At 38.4% G+C, this 24,585-nt stretch overlaps 1 protein-coding gene across 9 annotated transcripts in view; it reads left to right on the top strand.

Moving 5' to 3' along the window:
- rapgef6 (Rap guanine nucleotide exchange factor 6) overlaps nt 1-24,585 on the top strand; it is a 108,040-nt gene that overhangs the window by 66,053 nt on the left and 17,402 nt on the right. For 3 of the 9 annotated variants that reach the window (NM_001374789.1, XM_018092136.2, XM_018092134.2), the window contains 9 exon segments: nt 5,223-5,380; nt 6,827-6,841; nt 8,149-8,389; nt 9,274-9,657; nt 11,911-12,122; nt 12,738-12,861; nt 17,486-17,509; nt 21,672-21,892; nt 22,960-23,148. In NM_001374789.1, the coding sequence (NP_001361718.1) occupies nt 5,223-5,380; nt 6,827-6,841; nt 8,149-8,389; nt 9,274-9,657; nt 11,911-12,122; nt 12,738-12,861; nt 17,486-17,509; nt 21,672-21,892; nt 22,960-23,148 (1,568 nt within the window). 9 annotated transcript variants of the gene reach the window in all.

Below are 24,585 nucleotides of genomic sequence, written 5' to 3'. Positions count from 1 at the left end.
ATATATATATATAATATTTATTTTTTTATTTTTTATTTTTTCTCATTTCGCTTTAGACTTCAACTATTTTGTGCAGATCCATCACATAAAATAAGATTAAGAAACATTTAAATTCCAGGTTGGAATGTAATGAAAAATGCCAAGGGGGGTGTACCGTATATACTCGAGTATAAGCCTATCTGAATATAAGCCGAGGTACCTAATTTTACCTAAGAAAACTGGAAAAACGTATTGATTCAAGTATAAGCCTAGGGTGGGAAATGCAGCCACTACTGCTAAGTTTCAATAATTAAAATAAATACCAATAAAATTACATTAATTGAGGCATCAGTGGGGTATATGTTTTTAAATATTTATTTCAAAGAAAAACAGTAAACTAGCTCTGTAAGTGTAGAAGAGGGGCAACAAAAACAACAGGCACTGGAGGGTCTGGTTGTGGGTGGCCTAATTTGCACACAAAGGACAGAGGGTGCTAGTCTGGAGGGGCCCATGGCACCCGACTCGAGTATAAGCCCATTTTGGGTGCTGAAAAACTAGGCTTATACTCAAGTATATACACTATACTTTAGCAAAACACTGTATGCACTGTATTTGTAAGTGTTATTAACCAAACTCTTGATCAGAAATAGCTAACCAATCATCATTGTGCAGCAAATGTGTCTATAATGTGTCTATTTGTCTCAATCCCTTGTCTTGCTAATGGTTGAGTAGATATCTATGGCAACTAAGCAATCAAAAAGCTATTGAATGGAAAAATGATAGGGGTAAAAGGTGTACAAAAAAGTGCACTTCTTTCTTTAGTCTTAATAAATGACCCCTTATATCTGTTTCTGTATGGTTTAAGGGCTCTGGTACACGGGGAGATTAGTCGCCCGCGGCAAAACTCCCTGCTCGCGGGCGACTAATCTCCCCGAGTTGCCTTCCCTCTGCCATCCCACCGGCGAACATGTAAGTCGCCGGCGGGATGGCAGACGCGGCGGGCGATTTCGGGAAATCGCCGAAAAAGACTCGCAAGGCTTTTTCGGCGATTTGCGCGAAATCGCCCGCCGCGTCTGCCATCCCGCCGGCGACTTACATGTTCGCCGGTGGGATGGCAGAGGGAAGGCAACTCGGGGAGATTAGTCGCCCGCGAGCAGGGAGTTTTGCCGCGGGCGACTAATCTCCCCGTGTACCAGAGCCCTAAGAGTGAAGACACACGGAGCTACTAGTAGCAGCTACTTGTCTCGTCTACAAAAATAGACATTGCTGACCATTTACTGGTAGAGGAATCGGACCCCTTATCCGGAAACCCTTTATCCAGAAAGTTCCAAATTACGAAAAGGCCATCTCCCATAGACTCAATTTTAATAAAATAATTCACATTTTTTAAAATGATATCCTTTTTCTCTGTAATAATAAAACAGAACCCTGTACTTGATCCAAATTAATATATAATTAATATAATTAATCCTTATTGGAGCCAAAACAATCCTTTTGGGTTTAATTACTGTTTAAATAATTATTTTAGTAGACTTAAGGTAGGAGATTCAAATTACGGAAAACCCCAGGTCCCGAGCATTCTGGATAATGGGTCCCATACCTGTAATTGTTTCTACGTATATGTTTTAGCAGAGGCAATTCTCAGTATTGTCTATGGCAGGGTATTTTCTTGCGTTTAGAAGCCGTGACAAGTAGCTGCTACTAAGTAGCTCTGTGTGTCTTCACCCTTAGCTTGTCAGTGCTGGCAGCAGTGTCAGCAATGTTATTTTGCATACATAAGTTCTTTTTAACGTTGTTTGTCTTCTGTTTGTGCCTCACTTACTAAGAGGATTGTTTGGGTAAGCGATGGCCTCATTTGTTACAGTTACTAAGCACTGCTCAAATTCAATGTTACTGCATTTCTGTGATAGTGAAGAATTAGTATGCTTCCTATTGTTTCCGAACTACACCATCTGTCTGCTTTTGTGGTGTTTGTTTAAGCGTCTTGATATTGCCCTCACTGTGTTTGTAATGGCAGTGTTATGTGTGGGATTTGAACTGTTCATCACATTCCATGTGTTGCACTAAAAACTCACAGAATAAATGTGGCTGGTTGTGAATATTCTAATGTTACACCGTGCCTTTCAATATAAATTCTTACTGTTTCTCATAAAATGTTCACTTCTGACTAAAAACAGGACAAGACATTTTTGCACTTCAGTACATTCATTTGTATTTTTGGGAGTAACATGTAGATGGTGCTCTTGATCTATCTTGAAACATGCCATGCAAAGTTTTACTGGGTAATCATAAGGATCAATAACACAAAAATAAATAAATGGAGTGACTTATAATGAATTAGTACTTTGTGCTACTCCCACCCTAGAAATGAATGAATGAATGACAGATTCTAGTCATATTGTCCCTGAGGCATGGGAAAATGCAAATCTGCGCTACTGATCAGTTGCAGAAAGCCCATATAGTTTAAAAATTGATCCTTCCTTGTCCCTACATTGGATTTTTTACAGCGTTTTGGGAAATTAGTGTTGCAAAGCCAAAGCAGTCATTTGGCTGAAGCATGTCTAATAGGCAAAGTTAACATAACATCACCAACTTTACTTATTTTTAAAAATTTCTGGGGTTTTTATTACTTGGCTTTCTGTTTTGCCTGTTTCCCTTGCTGTCCTGCGTGATTTGGCTCAGCGCACTTATATCTAAAAAAAAAAGCACGTGTGTCATTTGCATGCTGAACACCGGTAAAGTGCAGGCACAGTTACACTGATTTGGACACATCGCTGGCATTTACATCAGGTGCAGCACCTGCTGTGGTCACAATGCTGCTGGAATCTGGGAATTGCGCTTGAAATTGCATTTTGCTCACTTCAATTGTGGAGGTTAATGAGCCCTCGTGTGTTTCCTTAATCTTCTGGGTACGTTTTCTGATCCCATACAAACACATTCTCTTTCATCTCTATTCTACTTATTTAAGTCACTGATTATGTTACGTGAGGCCATTAAATATGACAAACAGTGAAATAGCACGCGTTACTTATGTTATTTACATATATTATTTATTCAGCACCCATATATCTGTTAAATTCATTAAGGGCTCTGGCACACGGGGAGATTAGTTGCCTGCGACAAATCTCCCTTGTCGCGGGCTACTAATCTCCCTTAAATGCATACACGGCGTCGCAATTTCCCCGAAATCGCAGAGGTTGCCTTGTGAGGAGATTAGTCGCCCGCTACAAGGGAGATTTGTCGCAGGCAACTAATCTCCCCATGTGCCAGAACCCTTAATGCTGTTGGATTCAGTCAACATCCATAGCTTCCTTTGTTGCTTTAGACTGAGTACACAGTATATTTGCTCTTGGTGAGATGAACAGCCTTATAGCCCAAACCTGGAATATAGTAAATGCCACAGAACACTCTCTATCGCGTCTTAAATTTGACTGCAGAGAAAAGTGTTGATGCTTGGTAATTGATTATAGATGAGATTTGTGTCCAGTCCAAAGACATTCTCTACAGTCAGGTAGAATTAAAAGTATCCCCTTGAATTTGCCGTGCAATAGGGGAACTGTAGGATCAGACACCAGCACATACCCAGAGGAAGCAAAACACCCATGCATACACAGTCGTACAGCTGGATTCAATGATTCATCCATAGGTACACCTAATTAACCAAATATTCTGTCTCATTAACTCTTATGAGCATAAATAACCCTCTTCCTTAAATTTCAGTCCTAACAGACTTTGTCTTTTTCTCTTCTTTTTTTCCTTTTTCTTTTAATGTTCCACTGAGATTAGAAACTATCTGTAAGATTATATAAGTTGGATCAGAAAGCAAGTGCTCATACATCCAATAGAATTAACTTGCAAGCAGTCTGATATCTGATTGACAGGAGTGGAAAAAAGTGGTAGTGTAAGCCCCACCTTCCAAATGTTGGGCTTATATCCCCTTTAAAATGTATTTATTAAGCCTTAAAGTGACCGTGACACCTTCATACAATTTGTGGCACAGGTATGGAACCTGTTATACAGAATGCTCGGGACCTGGGGGTTTTCCAAATAAGGGTCTTTCCGTAAGTAGGTCAATGTAATTTGTCTACTAAAAAATCATTTAAACCCAATAAAATTGTTTTGCCTCATATAAGGGTTAAATATGTCTTAGTTATGAACAAGTACTAGGTACAGTTATATTATTACAGAGGAAAAACATAATTAAAAGTATAATTTAGAGAATTTACTTATTATTTAGATTCACCTTTAAGGCTAATGCCACATCCAAATATAAATACAAGAGAAACAGCCTGCTGTGGCTGGATTGTGAGATCTATAATACAGTTACTGTATATTATTATTATATTACAGTAGATAAAGTCATTGTTAAACCTCCCTGTTACTTGCAGTCCAGTTGAAAGAAATTGTATCATTTTTGCCTTGTGTGTTTTTATCAGTAAATTTATACCAGATCAATGAAAGAGGAAAAAATGTAATGTAATTCATATACTGTAAGAAGCTGAATGGCCAATCTGCTTTTAGACTGCATGCTTTTGTGCAGCTATGTAGTAATCATGGGTGTTTCCGGAAGTGCACCTAGCATACTTTACCACTAGGGGTGATTTGGTGCCTCTTCCTGCCCCGAGGAAGGCCTTACGATTCCCCCCCCCCTGCTCCCTGCGCCTGCTAGTTCAGAGAGTGCAATTGTGTTCTCTGTGCTTGGAAGAGCCAAAATTCTGATTGAAAATTGAAAGTTCAGTCTGCAGCATGCAATGAATCCAATCCAATTGCATTTAAATGCAATATGTGGATTTTATATGAATCAAGTTATATGCTACTTTATATTATGTACATATGCTGGCATTACCTCTTATGAATGGACTATAAGCTGGGCTATGTTGAAAATTTGCAGACCAACATTTTTTCCTCTTTTTCTTAGATTTGCCATTTACAAACCTGGGAAGTTGCTAAAAAAAACAAACAAACTGTAATTCCCCCATGTGTCATATGCCACATGACACACATACCAAAATAAAAATATGTGTATGTGTTATTGAGGGCGAGGGAGATGAGATATATCCTGCAAAAGCTCCTCTAAAGAATAAATTAGTAATAAATTGATAATAAAAGCTATATGCTGGCAAATGTTTGAAGGTATTAGGGTCTCTTTGAGTTAATTGATGGACCTTGGAAACCTTAAGTTGACACTGACAGTTTAGGCCAGTTCTTGCCTCCTAATCAACTTGCTTTCATTTCTGTTTCAGTGATGGCCATGTTATCCAGTCCCAGGATGACAGTATTGTTGGCACCAGGCAGTGCAGGCACAGTGTGGCTATAATGCCCATTCCGGGCACGCTCTCTTCAAGCAGTCCAGACTTGCTTCAAGCTACAACAAACATATTGGATTTCTCCAATCCTACTGGTAAAACTGCATGTGCAAAATTGTAATATCCACATATATGGAGTAATACACCTTACATTTCTGTGACCATATACATTTTATGGAACTATGATAAATTAAAATAAATTTGATTTGATGTGATTTTAATACAGCATTTGCTGGTAAGACACCCCTGTGTCAGATTTTGAATGGTTTAATGTTGTTATTATATTTAATGTATGAATGATATATAAAAAAATAAATATCCATAATCAGTCATATGCTCATGTTAAAGAGACAACTTTTACATTATTACTATGTGTCATTAGTACCATCCATGGTGGCTTCAAACTAGACAGCTAGGCAGCTTTCTGAAAAAGAATGTACTAAACATATGGGAATATATGATGCTGACTCTCTTAAAGGAAAACTATACTCCAAGTAATGCAGGTCTCTATAAAAATATATTGCATGAACAAGCTCATATGTAAAACCCTGCTTCATCTAAATAAACCATTTTCATAAAAATATACTTTTTTAGTAGTATGTGCCATTGGGTAATCCTAAATAGAAAATTGCCATTTTAAGAATTAAGGGCCACCCCCTGGGCTCATAGGATTACCAGTGCACACAAACAAGCCAAGGCACACTTACATGCTAGGTCACATCAGCCAAATAAAATGGAAAAGTTCTGCCTTTTGCTTCCACACTTCTTCCTGTTACAGTTAGAGCTGCATTATTTCCTGTCAGGTGATCTCCGAGGGGGCACTCAGCCCATCACTAAATGGCAGCTCAAAGGAAAGGATGTAAAAGGGCAATATTTACTGATAAATATATATTCCAGTTTGGCAAGATTCTTTAATAGGCCACTTAACATAATATAAACTATTGTTGGTATTCTGGGGGTACAGTTTTCCTTTAAAGTGCCAGTATCCCCCCTTTTTAAAATTAATTCAGCGAATACAACTTGTTATGAACTGCTGAACAAAATTGCTTGCCTATTGATTTAATGAAGGTAGATCCACGGTTTTTGTTATATTCTACTTCCTGTTTGTACAAGCTCAATCAAAAACACATTTGCTACTCACTGATAAGACCTTTGTATAACAACTGCTCCTTATCTGAAAGCCTAACATAGAATGCAATTTTGGAAAGGGGATGTTGTTTATACAGAGGTCTTCTCAATAGACTACTAATTTGTTTTGATTGTGCTCAGATGAAAAGGAACTATAATGTGACTTAAGTTTCAATTTCAGATTCAGTTTAGTGTAAGAAGTAGCAAAACCAAACATAATTCCTAATTAAAACAATGTGCAAAAATGATGTTCAGCACAAACTATTTGCTGACCTTGTTGAAAAAGGTGATATAGTGCCTGTTTAAGTGTCAGCACTGTATATTTTATGATCTACAGCAATATAGTGCTAACAATAATTTCATCAATTTGCATTGCATTTATCAGTCTGTTTTTCTTTCTCACTTGCTTACAGCTTTTGGATTTTACTGTAAGTATAATTATTAGATAGTCTCTGTTTTTTGTATTTTCTAAGTCCTTTGTTAATTAATTTCAGTATTAGAGATGATTTAAAGTACAGGTATGGGACCCATTATCAAGAATGCTCAGGACCTGGGGTTTTCCAGATAAGAGATCTTTCCGTAATCTTAACCTTAAGTCTGCTTAAAAATCATTTAAATATTAAATAAACCTAAAAGGATTGTTTTGGCACCATTAAGGATTAACTATATCTTAGTTGGGATCAAGTACAAGGTACTGTTTTATTATTACAGAGAAAAAGGAAATAATTTTAAAAAATTAGAATTACTTGCTTATAATGGAGTCTATGGGAGATGGCCTTTCCGTAATTCGGAACTTTCTGAATAACGGGTTTCCAGACAAGGGATCCCATACCTGTAGTTAAAATGCATTGTACTGTTGCCCTGCACTGGTTAAACTTGTGTGTTTGCTTTACCTTATTTAAATAAGCTGCTGTGTTGCCATGGGGACAGACATTCAGGTTAAAATAGGATAAATAGCAGATGCCAGCTCTGTAGAATACTGTGGTTTTACTTCTTACACAGGAATTTAAACCCTTTTAATTCTACAGAGCTTATCTGAATGTAACCTGTGCCTTCAGATTTACTGGGTGTAAGGTTTTTAGCACCTTCAGTGAATAAATCTTTCCTTTTGCTTTAAAGGACCAGTGGGCAGTTATTTTGACTTATCACCTAAACACTGTTTCCCCCACTGGAGTGTGGGCTAGTAGAGTCCTGCAGTCTTGTTGGGAGAAACAAAAACACAGGGAGGGAGCTTGTGTTGCAGACAGAGGGCTGCCTATTGTTTCCCCCCTACTGGAGTGCCGGTTCTAATAGCTTGCCCCTCTGGTGCGGTCAGCAGTATTTTTAATGACAAGTGCCCTTTAAAAATGTTTAAAATGTTATCCTGGGCATGTAAAATATATTTTCTAAAAAGTAGAGGTTCTTGTCTTAATGCACTGGGATTGCCATCAGTTCTGCTGTGTTTTGCTCTACCAGACTATTGTATGTAGTAAAGCCTTTAATAAGACATTCATGATTTGCTCCCAAAATCCTTACCAGAAAAAAGTACAGGTATTTTTAAACAAAAATATCATACTCATTTACTGAATGAGTGCAACATGCAAACCATTATAACAGTTTGCCGCACCTGCTAAGTACAATGTTGTATGTGCAACTGGTAAATTAATTCACAATTAGTTTTATATTTTTCATTAATAACACCATTATTTTAATGTGAGTGTTTAATGTAGTATTTATTATTTCATCTGATTTGTAGATATTCCAGACCAAGTTATACGAATATTTAAAGCAGATCAGCAGTGCTGCTATATTATCATCGGCAAAGACACTACTGCAAAGGAGGTGGTGATACAAGCACTTCATGAATTCAGCCTTACTGGGTCAACAGACACATACTCTCTCTGTGAGGTCTCGGTCAGTCCAGAAGGTGTCATTAAACAAAGACGGCTTCCGGATCAGCTTTCTAAACTGGCAGACAGAATCCAGCTGAATGGAAGGTAAGAGCCTTGTATTGTATAAGATGTATTATCTTAAAAAAAAAAAAACATTATCTGGAAACCTGTTATCTAGAAAGCCATTTGGAAGTGCAATGTCATTTAATAAGAAAAGTATCGGAATAAAAAAAGGTGAACTACTCCTGTAATGGATTATTCTGTGTGTGCTGTTCAACTAATAAACACAATTTAATGTAATTTTATAAATGTAGTTGCCACACGGTCACTTTTAAGGAGAGGAAAGTCTAAATCAATAGTGGGCACCCCCAGGTGATTGTAATTTCTTACCTGATACCCTTGGGTGGTGCTGATAACTGCGGCCCGGGGTTGTTCTTAGCAAGCACCATGAAGCAATGTCGTCTTCTGCATTTTTATTCTTCAATACCCCAGGGCCGATGCATGTTCAGTAGAGTGAAAAGACTGGCGTTTTTATTACAGTTCTGCTTTTCACTCTACTGGGCATACACACCAGCACGGAGAAAGAAGATTTAGGAAGAGGATCACACTGTGGTGCTTGCCCAGAAGAACCCCCAGACTGGTGCAGTTTTCTGCTAACAGGAGCACAGCCAGGGGTATCAGTAAGTAATTACAATCACTTGGTGTTACCCAACATTTGGCACCCCAAGTGATAAACACTTTCCTTCTCCTTTAAACTGAATGACACATGATTTTACTTCTTGCATGGCTAATTAGCTGTTACTTTTAATACATGCTGCAGACTGCATTGCTTTTAGGCATGCAGGATGTGTATTTTACTTTTGTCTTCACACTACCTGTTACACACACAGCACCATTAAAAAATTCTGGACTGAGAAAAGCCAACGTTATACTTCACATTTTTTCCTACGAGGCAGTGTTAAACTCTATTTATTCTTTTTGCTCTGCAGGTATTATTTGAAGAACAACATGGAGACCGAAACGTTGTGTTCAGATGAAGATGCTCAGGAGCTTCTGCGTGAAAGCCTCATCTCTCTCCTTCAGCTTAGCACTATCGAGGTGGCAACACAGCTTTCTATGCGGGACTTTGAACTCTTCCGCAATATTGAGCCCACAGAATACATAGATGACCTTTTCAAGATAGATTCCAAGACAAGTGCTGCTCATCTGAAACAGTTTGAGGAAGTGATCAACCAAGAGACATTTTGGGTGGCCACGGAAATTCTAAGAGAACCAAACCATTTGAAGAGAATGAAAATTGTGAAGCATTTCATAAAGACTGCCCTCCATTGCAGAGAATGCAGAAATTTTAACTCCATGTTTGCTATAATAAGGTATGGTATTTTGGTGTATAGTAAAGAACAGACTAAAATGAACAATTACCTGTCTTCATAATCATGCTGATTTAAGACCATTGGTGCCAAATTTGCATATGTGCAATCCAGGAAATACAGTTCATACAATTTATGATTCAGTGCTGTATATGATAGATACCAAAGTTGATATAGTTCCAAGGTGAATGACAGCTAGATGTCAAACAGTCCTGGCCCTAGTTCTCATTAAGTTTCATAGTTACTGGTAAGTGCAACATACTGCCTTGTTAATGTATCTCACCCAAAGCTGCCCTCTTGTGTCCAAATGTTGTCACTGTGTGTCACAATAAAATACCTGACTACCAGGGTCTGGACTGACCGTGTGTGGTAATCTGCTGCCACTTTAATAATTATAGGGTATGATCTCTCAGGACTCTTTCTTTTAGTGAAAATAAATTAAGCATTTTCATCTTCTGTTTTTAAAAACAATTATTGTTGAGATCCCAATAGGCAATGAAATGTCAGTTGTGCCTACTAAAGGTCTAGACTGTGCTGGTCTTCCACGTTTTTGCTCACCAAGCACCTGGAGAAAAAAGTGAAAGCATGAGTGCTGTTAAAGACTTCGGTTTTTCAAATGTGGTACCAATGCCAGTATGGTAGCAGATCATAGGTTGGGTAATGGGCTGAAATGTTTGTGTATTGCTGTTACACAAAACTGAAGTGTGTTAAGGGGTTTCAATTGTAAATCAGCTTTTAGTATGATGTAGACCAGTGCTCTCTAATTTATTACATATTGTGGGCTGATTATTTCTCATACATAATGTTCGATGCCCTGTAGTACAATAATGTAATACAATGAAGTTTATGGAGTCCTTGGGCAGGCTTTTTTATTTTAATTTTTATGTTTATTGTATAGTAGAAAGAATAAGGAATAATATGTAACATAATTGTAGCCTAAGGGTCAACTGTAAACTGAGACAATAAAAAAAAATGAAGAGCAGATTAGGACATTCTATAGCATACTGAAGCTTAATTTAAATGCAAACTACTCCAGTGTTCTCCCCAGGCCCAGTCCGTCTGGAATTTTTTACCCACTTCCAGTTTCCCTTCGGCCCCCTACCTTGCACCATATTAGAATTCTTCTTTCAGACGCCAGTAGGGTTGTACACTTTATTTGCAGAAGTGCCATGTCCTGTCTGCTCCTGCAAAAACAACTCTCATAGGGCAGAAGAGGCAAGGGCATGTAATTACATTTGTTTTATTCTGGCAGAGAGAATTTTTCTTCACTTTTTTTCTTTTTATCACTATACTACTTTCAATTATTTAACATACAAAGAGGATCTTGCCATTATTTAGTATGTAGATAGCACCATGATTTTATCACTAGAGTAGTCAACATGCCGGTAACAAGTAAAGGGAGAAAGTCTTCCCTTCATCACTAGAGCAGAAAAAATAGTATTATCTCTTGTAGAGAGCGGAGCTTGCCATTTTCTAACACGTGGATAGAACCTTGCCTTTATCACTAGAGTAACCACATTGCCGTTATCTGAAATAATGGAGGAATCTTCAGTTTATTACTAGAGTAGTCCTTCAGCATTGGGAGAGGGTCCTGCCATTATCTGCGCCAGGTGCAACACCCCCTGGTGAAGTGATGCTAATTTCTGAGAAATGCAAGAATTTCCAAAAACTAATTGAAGAAAATTGTAAAGAATCTGAAATAGTGGTGGTCATTTGGGGTGGGTTATTAGGATATTTATTTATCTTAGGTACTGAAAAGGGAATTGGAAACACACAGGATGTTCAGTAATGATATTCTAATGTGTCTTTTATAATATAGCCTGTCATGTGCCCCAGTCTAGTCAAGTCTTGAATTAGTAGTGTATTTGTGTATATATACTTATGTATATATGTGTATATATGCACATTAGCACCCTGATACCATCATAAAGGGCTGCCATACTATTTATTATGACAAGAAGGCACCCAGAATATTAGTAATGATTTGTCATGGTATTTCTGTGGGTACTTATACCAAGATAACCAGATGGGGGAATCATTTTTGTTGGGGGGGGGAAGGGGGGTAGCTGCAAAGAAGCAAATGGAAAAGGAGAAAAAGGACAGTATAGAGGTCACTGGGTAATGAGCCATAATAGGTCGTAGTACAGTAAACTTACATATCTTCATATTTGTGATTCTACTTTTAGTTCTTATTAGTCTTTGTGGTTGAACCTCTTTATTTTTTTTTTTTTCTCTCTCCTCTTTTCTCTCTATAAGTGGGCTCAATCTTGCACCTGTGGCTCGGCTTCGAGGAACTTGGGAAAAGTTGCCCAGCAAATACGAGAAGCTGCTTCGAGACCTGCAAGATCTCTTCGACCCCTCAAGAAATATGGCGAAATACCGTAATATTCTAAGCAGTCAGAGCATGCAGCCCCCCATCATTCCTCTCTTCCCAGTCGTCAAGAAGGATATAACATTTCTTCATGAAGGTGATTAGAAAATGTAGAAGGTGGAATAATATTTAGCACAACCCTTGTTTTAAGACTCTACAAATGATAAATCAAGTAGGGAGTAGGTTATGGCAAAATGTGTACTGGGAAGTTGTTTAACGTAACCTTTTCCTTGCAGCGGGAAATAATTCCTTTTTTACAAAGCCTTAGTTTACGCACAGTTGGTCCTGTAAAAAAAACATAGTATTGTGATTTTAAATGTATACTAGTAGCTCATTGCAAAAGCTTGACTACCAATGTTAAACTAGCAGCCTTTGGCTGTCATTCTGAAAACAAGATCTTTTTTTTGAATATTGGCACCAGATTAGCAACTTCCTCATCTGTCGTTCCCATGCCAGGCAGGTAAATAAAGTGGATTGATTAGCTGAGCTCTTTTTTGTGGTACCCTGGGAGACCTAACATACCTGGCTATTGTCCTTTCTTGCTTTTATCACCTTAGTAGAGGCTGTTCAGCATTAACTCCTCCTGCATAGTGTTAATTAGAATGTTTCATAGGATGACATAACAACCCTAGGATAGGAACATAGGAAAGCTGCATTTTTTTTTGTTTCTGTTTTTCACTGATTTTCTATTTTGTTTTTTTGCAATTTCTAGGAAATGATTCAAAAGTTGATGGGTTAGTAAATTTTGAGAAGCTGCGAATGATTGCAAAGGAGATTCGACATGTTATTCGCATGACTTCTGCTAATATGGATCCAGCAGTTATGTTTAGGCAAAGGTAAGAAAAATTAACGGGCATACACTATTCTCCCCTTTTGGTTATAATGAGCACTCCAGTTAATGGCTGGGATACAGATCCCCCCCCCTCCCTTTATCTTTTCAAGCATTGCCATACACTGGCTGATACTGTATGGTGTTTGACCAAGCACTCCTAAGCCAGTTGGACAGATACCATACAAGTACTGTAGTAACTTGGGTGCACCACGCACCCCTTTCTCCTACTTTTCCCCCTGCAAAAATATCTAAAAGGGAAGAGAGGCCAGGGAGGAGGGACTGTGATACAGCAGACCCCGTGGTCCAGGCCAACCCACAGGGTCTGCTGTAAAGGTAGCTACCCCACTGCATGCAAGTAGCCATACACATGTATAGCCAACTTCACATTGTTCCATTCATTCAAGCCAAAGGTTTTGTGGAAGATTCTGTATTCAGCATACTCCATAATTTCTGGAATTGGTGGATCCACAATTAAATTATTTGAATAAAGATTTGATATAGAGTCAGGACATACTGCTGATGCCCCTACACCAACTGTGTGAGGCTAATGAAAATATACCCTCTGTTGTTATGGGTATATAGATAGTGTAGATAGTCTACTAAAAATCATATAAATGTTAAATAAACCCAATGGCATTGTTTTGTCTTCAATAAGGATTAATTTCTATCTAGGTTGGGATTAAGTACAAGATACTGTTTTATTATTATAGAGAAAAAGGAAATCATTTTTAAAAATTAGAATTATTTGTTTATAATGGAGTCTATGGGAGATGGCTTTTACGTAATTCAGAACTTTCTGGATAATGGGTTTCCAGATAAGGGGTGTATTTTCTAATTAAATCTACTGCTACTATAATTGAATCAAATACCATATAAGCCATTTCCTGTATATACTGTAATCCCTACTTCTTAGCACCGGCATGTTTTTATAGATACATAGACCTTCAGAACTGTTAAGATGCTGATACTGTGCAATCCAGCAGCAATGGTATATGCCAAGGGAATTCTCCTGGTATGGAACAGTTTGTGGAACCTTTGGTTGTAGCTGGATTTCTGCACTAATCATAAAAATGATCTTCATCTAGTCTTCAGTTATAGACTAGGTGACAATTTTAACACACAAACTTCTTCAAACTTTCATCAGTTTCGCAGCCATATGATTATCCATAAATGCATTATTTAAAGGGCATGTCAACCCCAAAAATAATGTTTTGCATAATGAAAGAAAACATAATTCTAAACAACTTTCCAATATGAAATAATTAAAAATTTGTAGCACTTTAAACGTTATTTGTAAATGTAATTGCTATTGAAAGCAGCATTTGCTGAACTCCTGGTTGTTACATTTTAAACAATGTTGCAAAGGTCTTGCTTCTCCAGCAATACAGGTCTGTCAGGCTGCTGCCTTGTGTTACATTGTTTCAACAGTCTGAGCCACCAGGGCAGAGAATAGAAAAGGACAGGCAAAAAATTATATTTTGAGTTGCCTTGTCCTTTAAATTTTGGGGATTTTCATGGAGGCTATGTTAGTTTACCTAAAAAACGATATACCATTTATAAAGCTTAAGTGAAACTGAAAACTCTTCAAAATATTAATGTACATTAAAGTTACCTATAGGTCATGTTGCTTGTGTTATGCTGATAGGTCTGTTTTTGTGGGTCATTGTTACTTGAAGTTCTTCAGTCTAACTTTACTGTCCCTTCTCAGTCAGTCAGTTAGAACAGACATCTGCAGGGCAAATATGGTGGCTCCCTCATAGAGTAACATGTGTATGTGGAAAGTACATGCATTCATGTATATTCAAGCATTAGATCTGTGTTTCTAATCCAAACTATTAAACAAAAAAAAAATCACCTTATTGCTTGCCCTTTATAGGATCTTTTCTCTTTATAAAATAAGATATGAATGCTAGGGGTCTTCTGAACAGATTGATTCCCAGTATTCATAGGATCATAGGTTTGTGACATGTAGAAATCCCAAATGAAGCATATAATTATATTGTTGTGGATGTCACTTTCCAAGACCACCACAATAAAGGGGAAAAAGTGTATTCTTGCAAATAGGTGTACACTTGCCAGAGCCAGGCCAGCACCAACTGCACCTAAGGCAAACTCCAGGCTCTTCCTTTCACCCTACACAACTCTTCCATCACCTCCTCCACACTGTCACTGAAACTGCCCACTGCTCTTCTCTCTTCCCCGCTTCCATACTTACTGCAGTTCTGACTTTAACATATAAAATGTGGTAGAAAAAGACAGAGCTCTCACCATTCATCTGCTAATGTAACTTAGAATGTATGTGTGCCCTTGGTTTGTATGGAGCCCAGTGAATCATACGAGGTGGAGGGGCCTTAGTGCTTAAAATGTTCTGTTTAGGATTGTTCTTTGAAAAATACTACATGAAAATGGGCTTGGTTAATTACAATGATGATGTCATATAATCAAGTCTCTGGAACCTTTAAGCAGATGGGGGCCATGAAAACCCTTTTGGACTCAGTTGGCCACCCCTAATTTAGATGAAGCAGTATTTTACATATCAGCTGTTCTACACATTTTTTAATAGAGACCTACATTGTTCATAGGGTATTTTTCGCCTTCCCTTTAAAAAGGGGTTTTTTTTTTGTTTTGTTTTTGTTTTTTTAAACCGCATCAGGTAATAGAGCTTCTCTAGCAAAATCCTGCATTGAAATCTGTTTTTCAGAAACACAAACAGATTTTTTTATATTTATGGGGCTAGCCATATTCTTCATTTCCCAGGGTGCCCCAGTGCCAAACGATCAAATTAGCCTACACGATCCCCGATATCGCCCACCCGTAGGTGGGGATATCGGGTGAGGATCTGCTCGCTTGGCAATCTCGCCAAGAGAGCGAATCTTAATGTGTTTGGGCACCTTTACTGATGCACTGCAAGTTGGAGTGATATCACCCCCCTCGCTTTTCCCCCCAGCAGCTGATCAGCAGAACAATGGGAAGGGAGCAAGAAAGCAGCTCCCAGAGGTATCAGAATAGCACTCAATAGTAAGAAATCCAAGTCCGGATGTGTAGCGCCGGCTCCTTCTGAAAGCTCACACATCAACATTACACCTAAAAAAATACATTTGTTGGGTCAAGAATAACATTTTAAATGGTAGAGTGAATTATTTGCTATATAAACAGTGTAATTTAGAAATACAAATATACCATAAAAATCATGGGAGAATCTCTTTAATGTACTGCAATGGTTTATCTAAAACTCTTATCTCAACCCATGCTTTGAGATAAAAATATCATGGAACAATTTCAGTATAGGATTTGTATTTTAGTGAAAAGAGAGAATTTGGCAAGTCACTGTGTGTTTCTTTGTGTGGTACCTGTCTGTCACCATGATAATGCTGTGTTTCCTTGTTAGTCTAAACCAGTGTTTTACTTCCTTTTTCCATAAAGTTCTCAACATTTCTGTTCTTGAAATTACATTGAAATTCATAACTTTTAGAACATCTAAACATCATTACTCATTTTTTTAGTTTAATGTATATGCAAAGAATATAGTTTATTCAACAGATACTGCGATGTACACCCTATTTTTAGTGGGTCAGCTGCCCAAATTTCTAGGCCTAAATCACCAGGGAGAGCTGAAAGTTACGTTGCTGCTTACTTTTCTACTTTTCTCCGTGGAAGACTTCATCAAGCCCTTAAATGCCTCTAGTCAGTAAGGCTACACATTGTGAGCTGCTGTAGGGCAAAACACAGAGCATTTTATTAAATGTGCAATCTCTAGCAAATTATGTTCCTTTGATGTATCATTTTAGGTTTGCCACCATTGTTGGAAACAAAGTCCAAACAAGTGGAGTGGGGTGGTGTTATGGGGTGGGCCGGTGACGTTGTGGCTGGGGCAGGCATGTCTTGGGTTGGTTGAAGGGAAGCACAAACCAGGCAGTGGGTTTAGAACTGAGCAGCCCCTTCATCAAATGTTTCAAACTGAATGGTGCCAACCCTAGTTACTATTCCAACTTTGCTGCTACCTTTTTACCATTCATGGTTTCTATGTAAAATCTGAAATCGGTACCATACAAATAAAGTTATGTGAAACTCAAAGGTGTTCTTAATTAATGATATCCCCTGAGCTAGAGTGGCAATTTTTGCAGACTTTTAACATTTCCCCTCCCATGAGCCTGCTTGGTACTGTGTGGCATCAATACTTATTTACTGGGAAGAGTGGCTTTACCAAAACAAACCTATGTTATAGTACATTGCACATCAGAGAGCTTTGCAATGATATGCAGTATTTATGTAAAAACCAATGTTCCTGCTGTTCCTATAAGCAGGTAGTGTAAGCCGAGCAAAAAACAGCATTTTAAATTTTGTGTGCACATTTTAATAACTGTGTTCTCTGAGCAATGGGAGGATGTGCACTGGTGAGAAGGCAGAGACATTTCTTTCTACTACAAGGAAAGAGCATCACACACGCGCAGTGACACCCCAGCTGTCTGCGTCAGATCTTGTCAGATTCTGTCATGTGTAGCACATTTGTTTCTCATGGATTTTTCTTGTTTTTCTCTTTTACATCTTTGTCTGATTCATAACTGTGCTTTCTTCCTGTGCTTTTCTGTTCAAATACATGCTTCAATGTGTGTGGCTCTTGCTTGCAGGAAGAAGAGATGGAGAAGTTTAGGGTAAGTACTGAAATAAACGTGAGGAATCAAGCTTGTTCTTTACTCATGACTAAACGCATCCTGCATGCATCTGAGATCCAGCATGCATGATATTAACATTCCCTACTTACATTACAATGGCTCATAAGACCTGTTCATACTGTTCATAGTAGAAAAATGCATTTCTCTTTTCAGCAAATATGCAAACTAACTAGAGTCCATCATTCCATAGGGCAGGGGACCCCAAGCCTTTTTGCACATGAGCCACATTCAAATGTAAAAACTGTTTGGGAGCCACACCAGCATGGCAAAACATGCCCGCGAGTGCCAAATAAAAGCTGTGATTGGCTATTTGATTGCCCCTATGTGGACTGGCAGCCTACAGGAACTTCTGTATAGCAGTACACCTGGTTTTAATGCAACCAAAACTTGCCTCCAAGCCAAGAATTAAAAAACAAGCCCCTCCTTTAAGGCCACTGGGAACAGCATCCAAGGGGTTGGTGAGCAACTAGAAAGAAAGTGCTTCAGAGTATGATTTTTATGTCACCAACACATTCTGTGGCCTTGCTTTTAACTGGTAAATTTAAAGGGAATACTGAAACATTATTACCCAGAAAGACACCTGCAGTACTTGGGGGTTTTCAGACACAGGGTATTTCTGTAATTTGGAGCACTGTTTTGCCATTAGTATTATTTCACACTGGTTTTTATTATTTCAATGGAAAAGCATATCCTTAAAAAATGGACTTGCTTTTGTGTGGCTAATGGCATTCTTGTATTTTGGCATTTGGGTTTCTGGATAATAGATCCCATACATAAACACACCGAAATGCTGACCTTATTGCATAAACATTCTGTGGGTGCAGTTCATTCCATAAATGCAGGTCTGGTATTTTATTATGACCACCAGGCGTTGTCTGGAGTGGATTCAATGAAAGGGGGAAACAAAAGAACATACATGACATGGGCATGCCCCTAGCAGGTTGAATATAAAATGTAGCTTTTAGTAGTTGAGTTAAAAACTCCCATAAATAATATAAGGCCCAAAGGACAGCATCAGATTCTGGTCAATTCAGTGAATAAGCACTTTTAAATATGGGGGAAAGGCCATAAATAATAGTGTGCTTTCTACACAAAACCTCAGTGATACTACTGCCAGGATCCCAACATTGAGCTCCAGTGTGTACATAGGGAATTTATCAAGTGCTGATTTACATAGGTGGGGATAATGTATCCCAAAAAGACCAGATTTAATCACCTGCCAACCACTCTGAAATTAAAATATCCCTTTAAATCATCAGCCCTGTTTACCCAGGAAGCCTTGCTATATATAGATATATACAGGTCCTTTTCAAAAAATTAGCATATTGTGATAAAGTTCATTATTTTCTGTAATGTACTGATAAACATTAGACTTTCATATATTTTAGATTCATTACACACAACTGAAGTAGTTCAAGCCTTTTCTTGTTTTAATATTGATGATTGTGGCATACAGCTCATGAAAACCCAAAATTCCTATCTAAAAAAATTAGCATATTTCATCCGCCCAATAAAAGAAAAGTGTTTTTAATACAAAAAAAGTCAACCTTCAAATAATTATGTTCAGTTATGCACTCAATACTTGGTCGGGAATCCTTTTGCAGAAATGACTGCTTCAATGTGGCGTGGCATGGAGGCAATCAGCCTGTGGCACTGCTCAGGTGTTATGGAGGCCCAGGATGCTTCAATAGCGGCCTTAAGCTCATCCAGAGTGTTGGGTCTTGTGTCTCTCAACTTTCTCTTCACAATATCCCACAGATTCTCTATGGGGTTCAGGTCAGGAGAGTTGGCAGGCCAATTGAGCACAGTAATACCATGGTCAGTAAACCATTTACCAGTGGTTTTGGCACTGTGAGCAGGTGCCAGGTCGTGCTGAAAAATGAAATCTTCATCTCCATAAAGCTTTTCAGCAGATGGAAGCATGAAGTGCTCCAAAATCTCCTGATAGCTAGCTGCATTGACCCTGCCCTTGATAAAACACAGTGGACCAACACCAGCAGCTGACATGGCACCCCAGACCATCACTAACTGTGGGTACTTGACACTGGACTTCAGGCATTTTGGCATTTCCCTCTCCCCAGTCTTCCTCCAGACTCTGGCACCTTGATTTCCGAATGACATACTTTGGACCACTGAGCAACAGTCCAGTGCTGCTTCTCTGTAGCCCAGGTCAGGCGCTTCTGCCGCTGTTTCTGGTTCAAAAGTGGCTTGACCTGGGGAATGCAGCACCTGTAGCCCATTTCCTGCACACGCCTGTACACGGTGGCTCTGGATGTTTCTACTCCAGACTCAGTCCACTGCTTCCGCAGGTCCCCCAAGGTCAGGAATTGGTCCTTCTCCACAATCTTCCTCAGGGCCCAGTCACCTCTTCTCGTTGTGCAGCGTTTTCTGCCACACTTTTTCCTTCCCACAGACTTCCCACTGAGGTGCCTTGATACAGCACTCTGGGAACAGCCTATTTGTTCAGAAATTTCTTTCTGTGTCTTACCCTCTTGCTTGAGGGTGTCAATGATGGCCTTCTGGACAGCAGTCAGGTCGGCAGTCTTACCCATGATTGCGGTTTTGAGTAATGAACCAGGCTGGGAGTTTTTAAAAGCCTCAGGAATCTTTTGCAGGTTTTTAGAGTTAATTTGTTGATTCAGATGATTAGGTTAATAGCTCGTTTAGAGAACCTTTTCATGATATGCTAATTTTTTGAGATAGGAATTTTGGGTTTTCATGAGCTGTATGCCACAATCATCAATATTAAAACAAGAAAGGGCTTGAACTACTTCAGTTGTGTGTAATGAATCTAAAATATATGAAAGTCTAATGTTTATCAGTACATTACAGAAAATAATGAACTTTATCACAATATGCTAATTTTTTGAAAAGGACCTGTATATATCTTACACTGGCAACAATATCATTGTGAATTCTTACAAATAATCCATTTTAAGTGGCTGATGCATGTTAACATGAGTTTTTATGACTAGCAGGTGGTGGATAAGAAGTGTAGGACCTTTCTATAGGACTTCAAAGATACCTGGTGTCTTCATTCCATAATTCCACTTTTTATCCTAGAGCTATTTGTAGTAATGTAGTATACTCTTGGAAAATGATTGTAGTTTGGAAAAACATACTTTACCTTTGGAAAAGATTGTAACTTTTTGAGCATGCATGACAAACAAATCACGCAGACATAAAAAGCTGTGCAATAAAACTCCTTTTCAGAGTAAGCATGAAACCAACATTCTTCTATTAAAACATCCATACTTGTTATATATGTATATATTTAAAAATCTCTGCAGCTCACGATATGTGGCCTTCTCTGTCTCTATGCCTTAGGCATAGCAGTCACTTTCACTTTTCATTCATCACTTCCTAGATGTCACTGCACTGCTAACATTTTCATTCCCTCCTTACTTCCTATAATTGATACTGTGGAATTCTCTCTCTAAAATGGTTGTACTGGCAGATATATATACATACATCAAGATTGTTAGCAAGGGAGAAAATACAGGGTTACAGAAATAAGCTTAGTATGCATTTGTTCCAGGGATTGATCCGATTGGTATCTTGGAGTCAGGTAGAACATTTTCCCCCCCTCTTTTCGCCTTCCTCTGGATTAACTAGCAGTTAGGCAGGTTTCATTTAGACACAAAGATTGAACTTTATGGATGTGTCAATTATTTCTTATTTTCGGTAACTTTTAAAGTAGAACTGAAAATACAATGTAAGTAACAGATAACTAAATAAGTAACCTACCATACAGTCTTATCAAATGGGCATATCGGCATTTCTCTTTAACCTTTTTACCTGAACAGTAACAGGAAGAAAATGTTCTAAAGTGTTCTAACTTTAATAAGTGTAAGACTAAAACGCACGTTTCTTTGCATTTATTGGCTGCTGTAACCTTGCATATATTCATACCCTTCTATTGTATGCTAACACAAAGCCTGATAAGAGCCAGAAGGCTTATTTTTATTAGAAAAATATATTATCCATGAGAAGGCTTTCTTTATTTGAAACTGTTTAAATATGGGCTGTTCTATGTAATGGGTCTGATGATCAGATTCCTGTTAATGGGTCTGCGCATAAGCAAGTTGAAATCTAAGTTTACTTAAGTGAATTTATATGGACATTGTTTCCTCTATTTTAGGTCCCTAAGCCAAGGCAGCACAAACTCTAACATGCTGGATGTTCAAGGAGGTGGTCACAAGAAACGGGCTCGGCGAAGTTCATTCCTTAATGCTAAGAAGCTGTATGAAGATGCACAGATGTCAAGGAAGGTAAAACAGTACATCTCCAACCTGAGTGTGGAAATCGATGAGGAGAAGATCCAGCTAATGTCACTGCAATGTGAACCAGCCTACAGCACTTGTAAGTATTATTCTTTTGCAGTGGCTGCTAAATACAGTCAGCTACTGAGCAATCTCCCGCAACTCAGCCCTTACCAGTTTTCTTCCTCAGCTGCTCTGGTAGGAGATGTGGGGGTGATGTTGGGGATAGCTTCACTAGTGTAGAGAGCACACCTATGCTAGATGAGCCAACACAAAAAGTTACTATTTCATTGCCCTGCAGGAGTGCCACCTTAGAAAGGGTTCTAACATCAGCATAGCAAACTCCCAACAAAATACTAATTTGAAGGCTCAACACTGTGCAGTAGAACTCAGGCAGTTCTTCTAGAGAGGTGTTACAGATAATAAGGAAGGCAAGTAAGAGAGGGATCAAGTAAAAAGTAAGCTAAATAGTTTAGTTACACTATTCTGCAGGATCAGTGCAACAGAGAGCAAACTATGCTTACAGTGCCCTCTATAATGTAGGTATATTAAAGCATTAATGCTTAGTACTTTGTTGCATATCCCTTGCATGCAATGCCTGCTTTCATAGACATTAGCAGGTGCTGAGTATCTTCTGTGGAGATGCTCTGCCAAGCATTGAATTGCTTGATTTTAAATTTTACACTGAGGAGCAGAGGGGTAAATCGAAGAAAAATCTATGTCTTTGTCCCAAACATGGAGGGCACTGTATTTTAAAGAAAAAGGAAAGTCACAATCACTTGACAATACAAGTCATATAGGCTGGTGTTGACACAGATGTTCATTGCTAATTTAACAGAGGTATTTGGGTACTGACATGTTATCTTATGGTTACTGTATTATTTGTTTCAGTCAGAATTGCTTTTCCAAATTTAGTGTATTCTCATCCTGGTGTGTATGGATTGCATGATTTGGGGCTCACTTGTTTTTTTGCAATATTTTCTCTTATTTTGAAAAAAGCTAAATATTGTGTTATAAGTATCATGTTCATTGTTAGTTTGATTTTATCTGCGATGTATAATAAAAATTCTGGGTTCTCTTTGACTGTAGGGATCTTTTCCAAATACTGTTGCTCAGTCTGATTGCTTTCCCACCTTAAATCTGTATTGTACTCCAATCTTTTCCCAGTGGCAAAGAATTTAAGTGAGAGAAGATCTGCAAAATCTGACTTGTCTCCTGCACCTTTGAGGCCATCAGGCCAAACTACCAAAGCTCACATCCATCAGCAAAACAGAATGAGCCAAGTATTGCAAGTCCCTACAGTTAACTTATATCCAATGCGAAAGAAAGCACCAACCAAGGAACATCTTCCATGCAGTAAGTAAATTCAGTATACCGTATTTCTATTTTTACATGTTGGCAGGTAAACAGATCTTGAGAGGTTAGCCGTCCTAATAAATCTCTGCTACAGCAGGTGACTAATCTCCCTAAAAATCCTTTTCACTGTGAAAAAAAGAAATTGCTGCTGGAAAGGCCTATGCATCCCTTCATTTTTCCAAAGTCACACAAAGTTACATAGTTACATAAGTTTGAAAAAAGACCAAAATCTATCAAGTTCAACACTTCCAAGTGAACCCAGCACACACAAACCTATACTGACCTATCTATATACTCACATATAGACCCATACTGACCTATCTATACTCTCACATACAGACCATAATGACCTATCTATATACTCACATACAGACCCATACTGACCTATCTATCCACTCACATACAGACCCGTACTGACCTATCTATACACTCACATACAGAGACCCATACTGACCTATCTATCCACTCACACACAGAGACCCATACTGACCTATCTATCCACTCACATACTGACCCATACTGACCTATCTATACAATCACATACAGACCCATACTGACCTATCTATCCACTCACATACAGACCCACACTGACCTATCTATCCACTCCCATGCAGACCCATACTGACCTATCTATCCACTCACATACAGACCCATACTGACCTATCTATACAATCACATACAGACCCATATAATAAGAGACACAAAAATCATTCAGCCCATTAAGCCATCGAAACCAGTCAATACCTTTTCTCGTTCCATTAAATTAGCCAAATCTTTGTCTATATTTAATCCCTAAAGTGTCACAGTGTCCAGTTCATAAATTCAGTATGTCTCCATCTTGTTCAACAGACTTAACCCATCACAGCCTCCTTAATCTGGAAGTACCACCTCTGTCCCAGGCAAATTTGGGAGGTAGTTTAATAGAGGGGAGGTTCACAGGGCCTGTTTTGCGTAGATAGCCCCAAAGTTTTCTTTTTGTGAGGGGCTCAGGGTCAGGAAATGATGCACTTGTTTTTAGGATGTTATAAAAAATAGTGGGGAGCCTTTCCCACATAATTAAAACAGAGGACAAATGGCCACCCCTTCAGACATAAACAGAATTAGTACCTTAACTATTTTGCTGCCAAAAGAATTTCACACTTTTAGGTATGTGTATTGCCATACGGTTTTTCAAACATTTTGTGCTCTTTCACTTTAGGAACACTTCCTGGAGGAGACTTTTAGTTTACTATCTGTTTTTTTTTTTTTTTCAAAATAAACTATGTAACAAGATATTATATCTAAATGCCAGTGAGTGTGAGTTCAAGCGGCCTGTGGCAGGGAGTAGGGAACAGAGAGTGAGTGGGTGAGATGGAGGAATGAGCAGCTTTTTCCTAAAGAAGGATTTGATGCAGGCTAAGGTAGTCTCTGGAAAAAAGTTCACTTTTAAGCTAATTT

This window comes from Xenopus tropicalis, chromosome 3 (assembly GCF_000004195.4).
Source record: "Xenopus tropicalis strain Nigerian chromosome 3, UCB_Xtro_10.0, whole genome shotgun sequence".
Classification (NCBI taxonomy): Eukaryota; Metazoa; Chordata; class Amphibia; order Anura; family Pipidae; genus Xenopus; species Xenopus tropicalis.
This window is presented reverse-complemented; position numbering and strand designations above follow the sequence as displayed.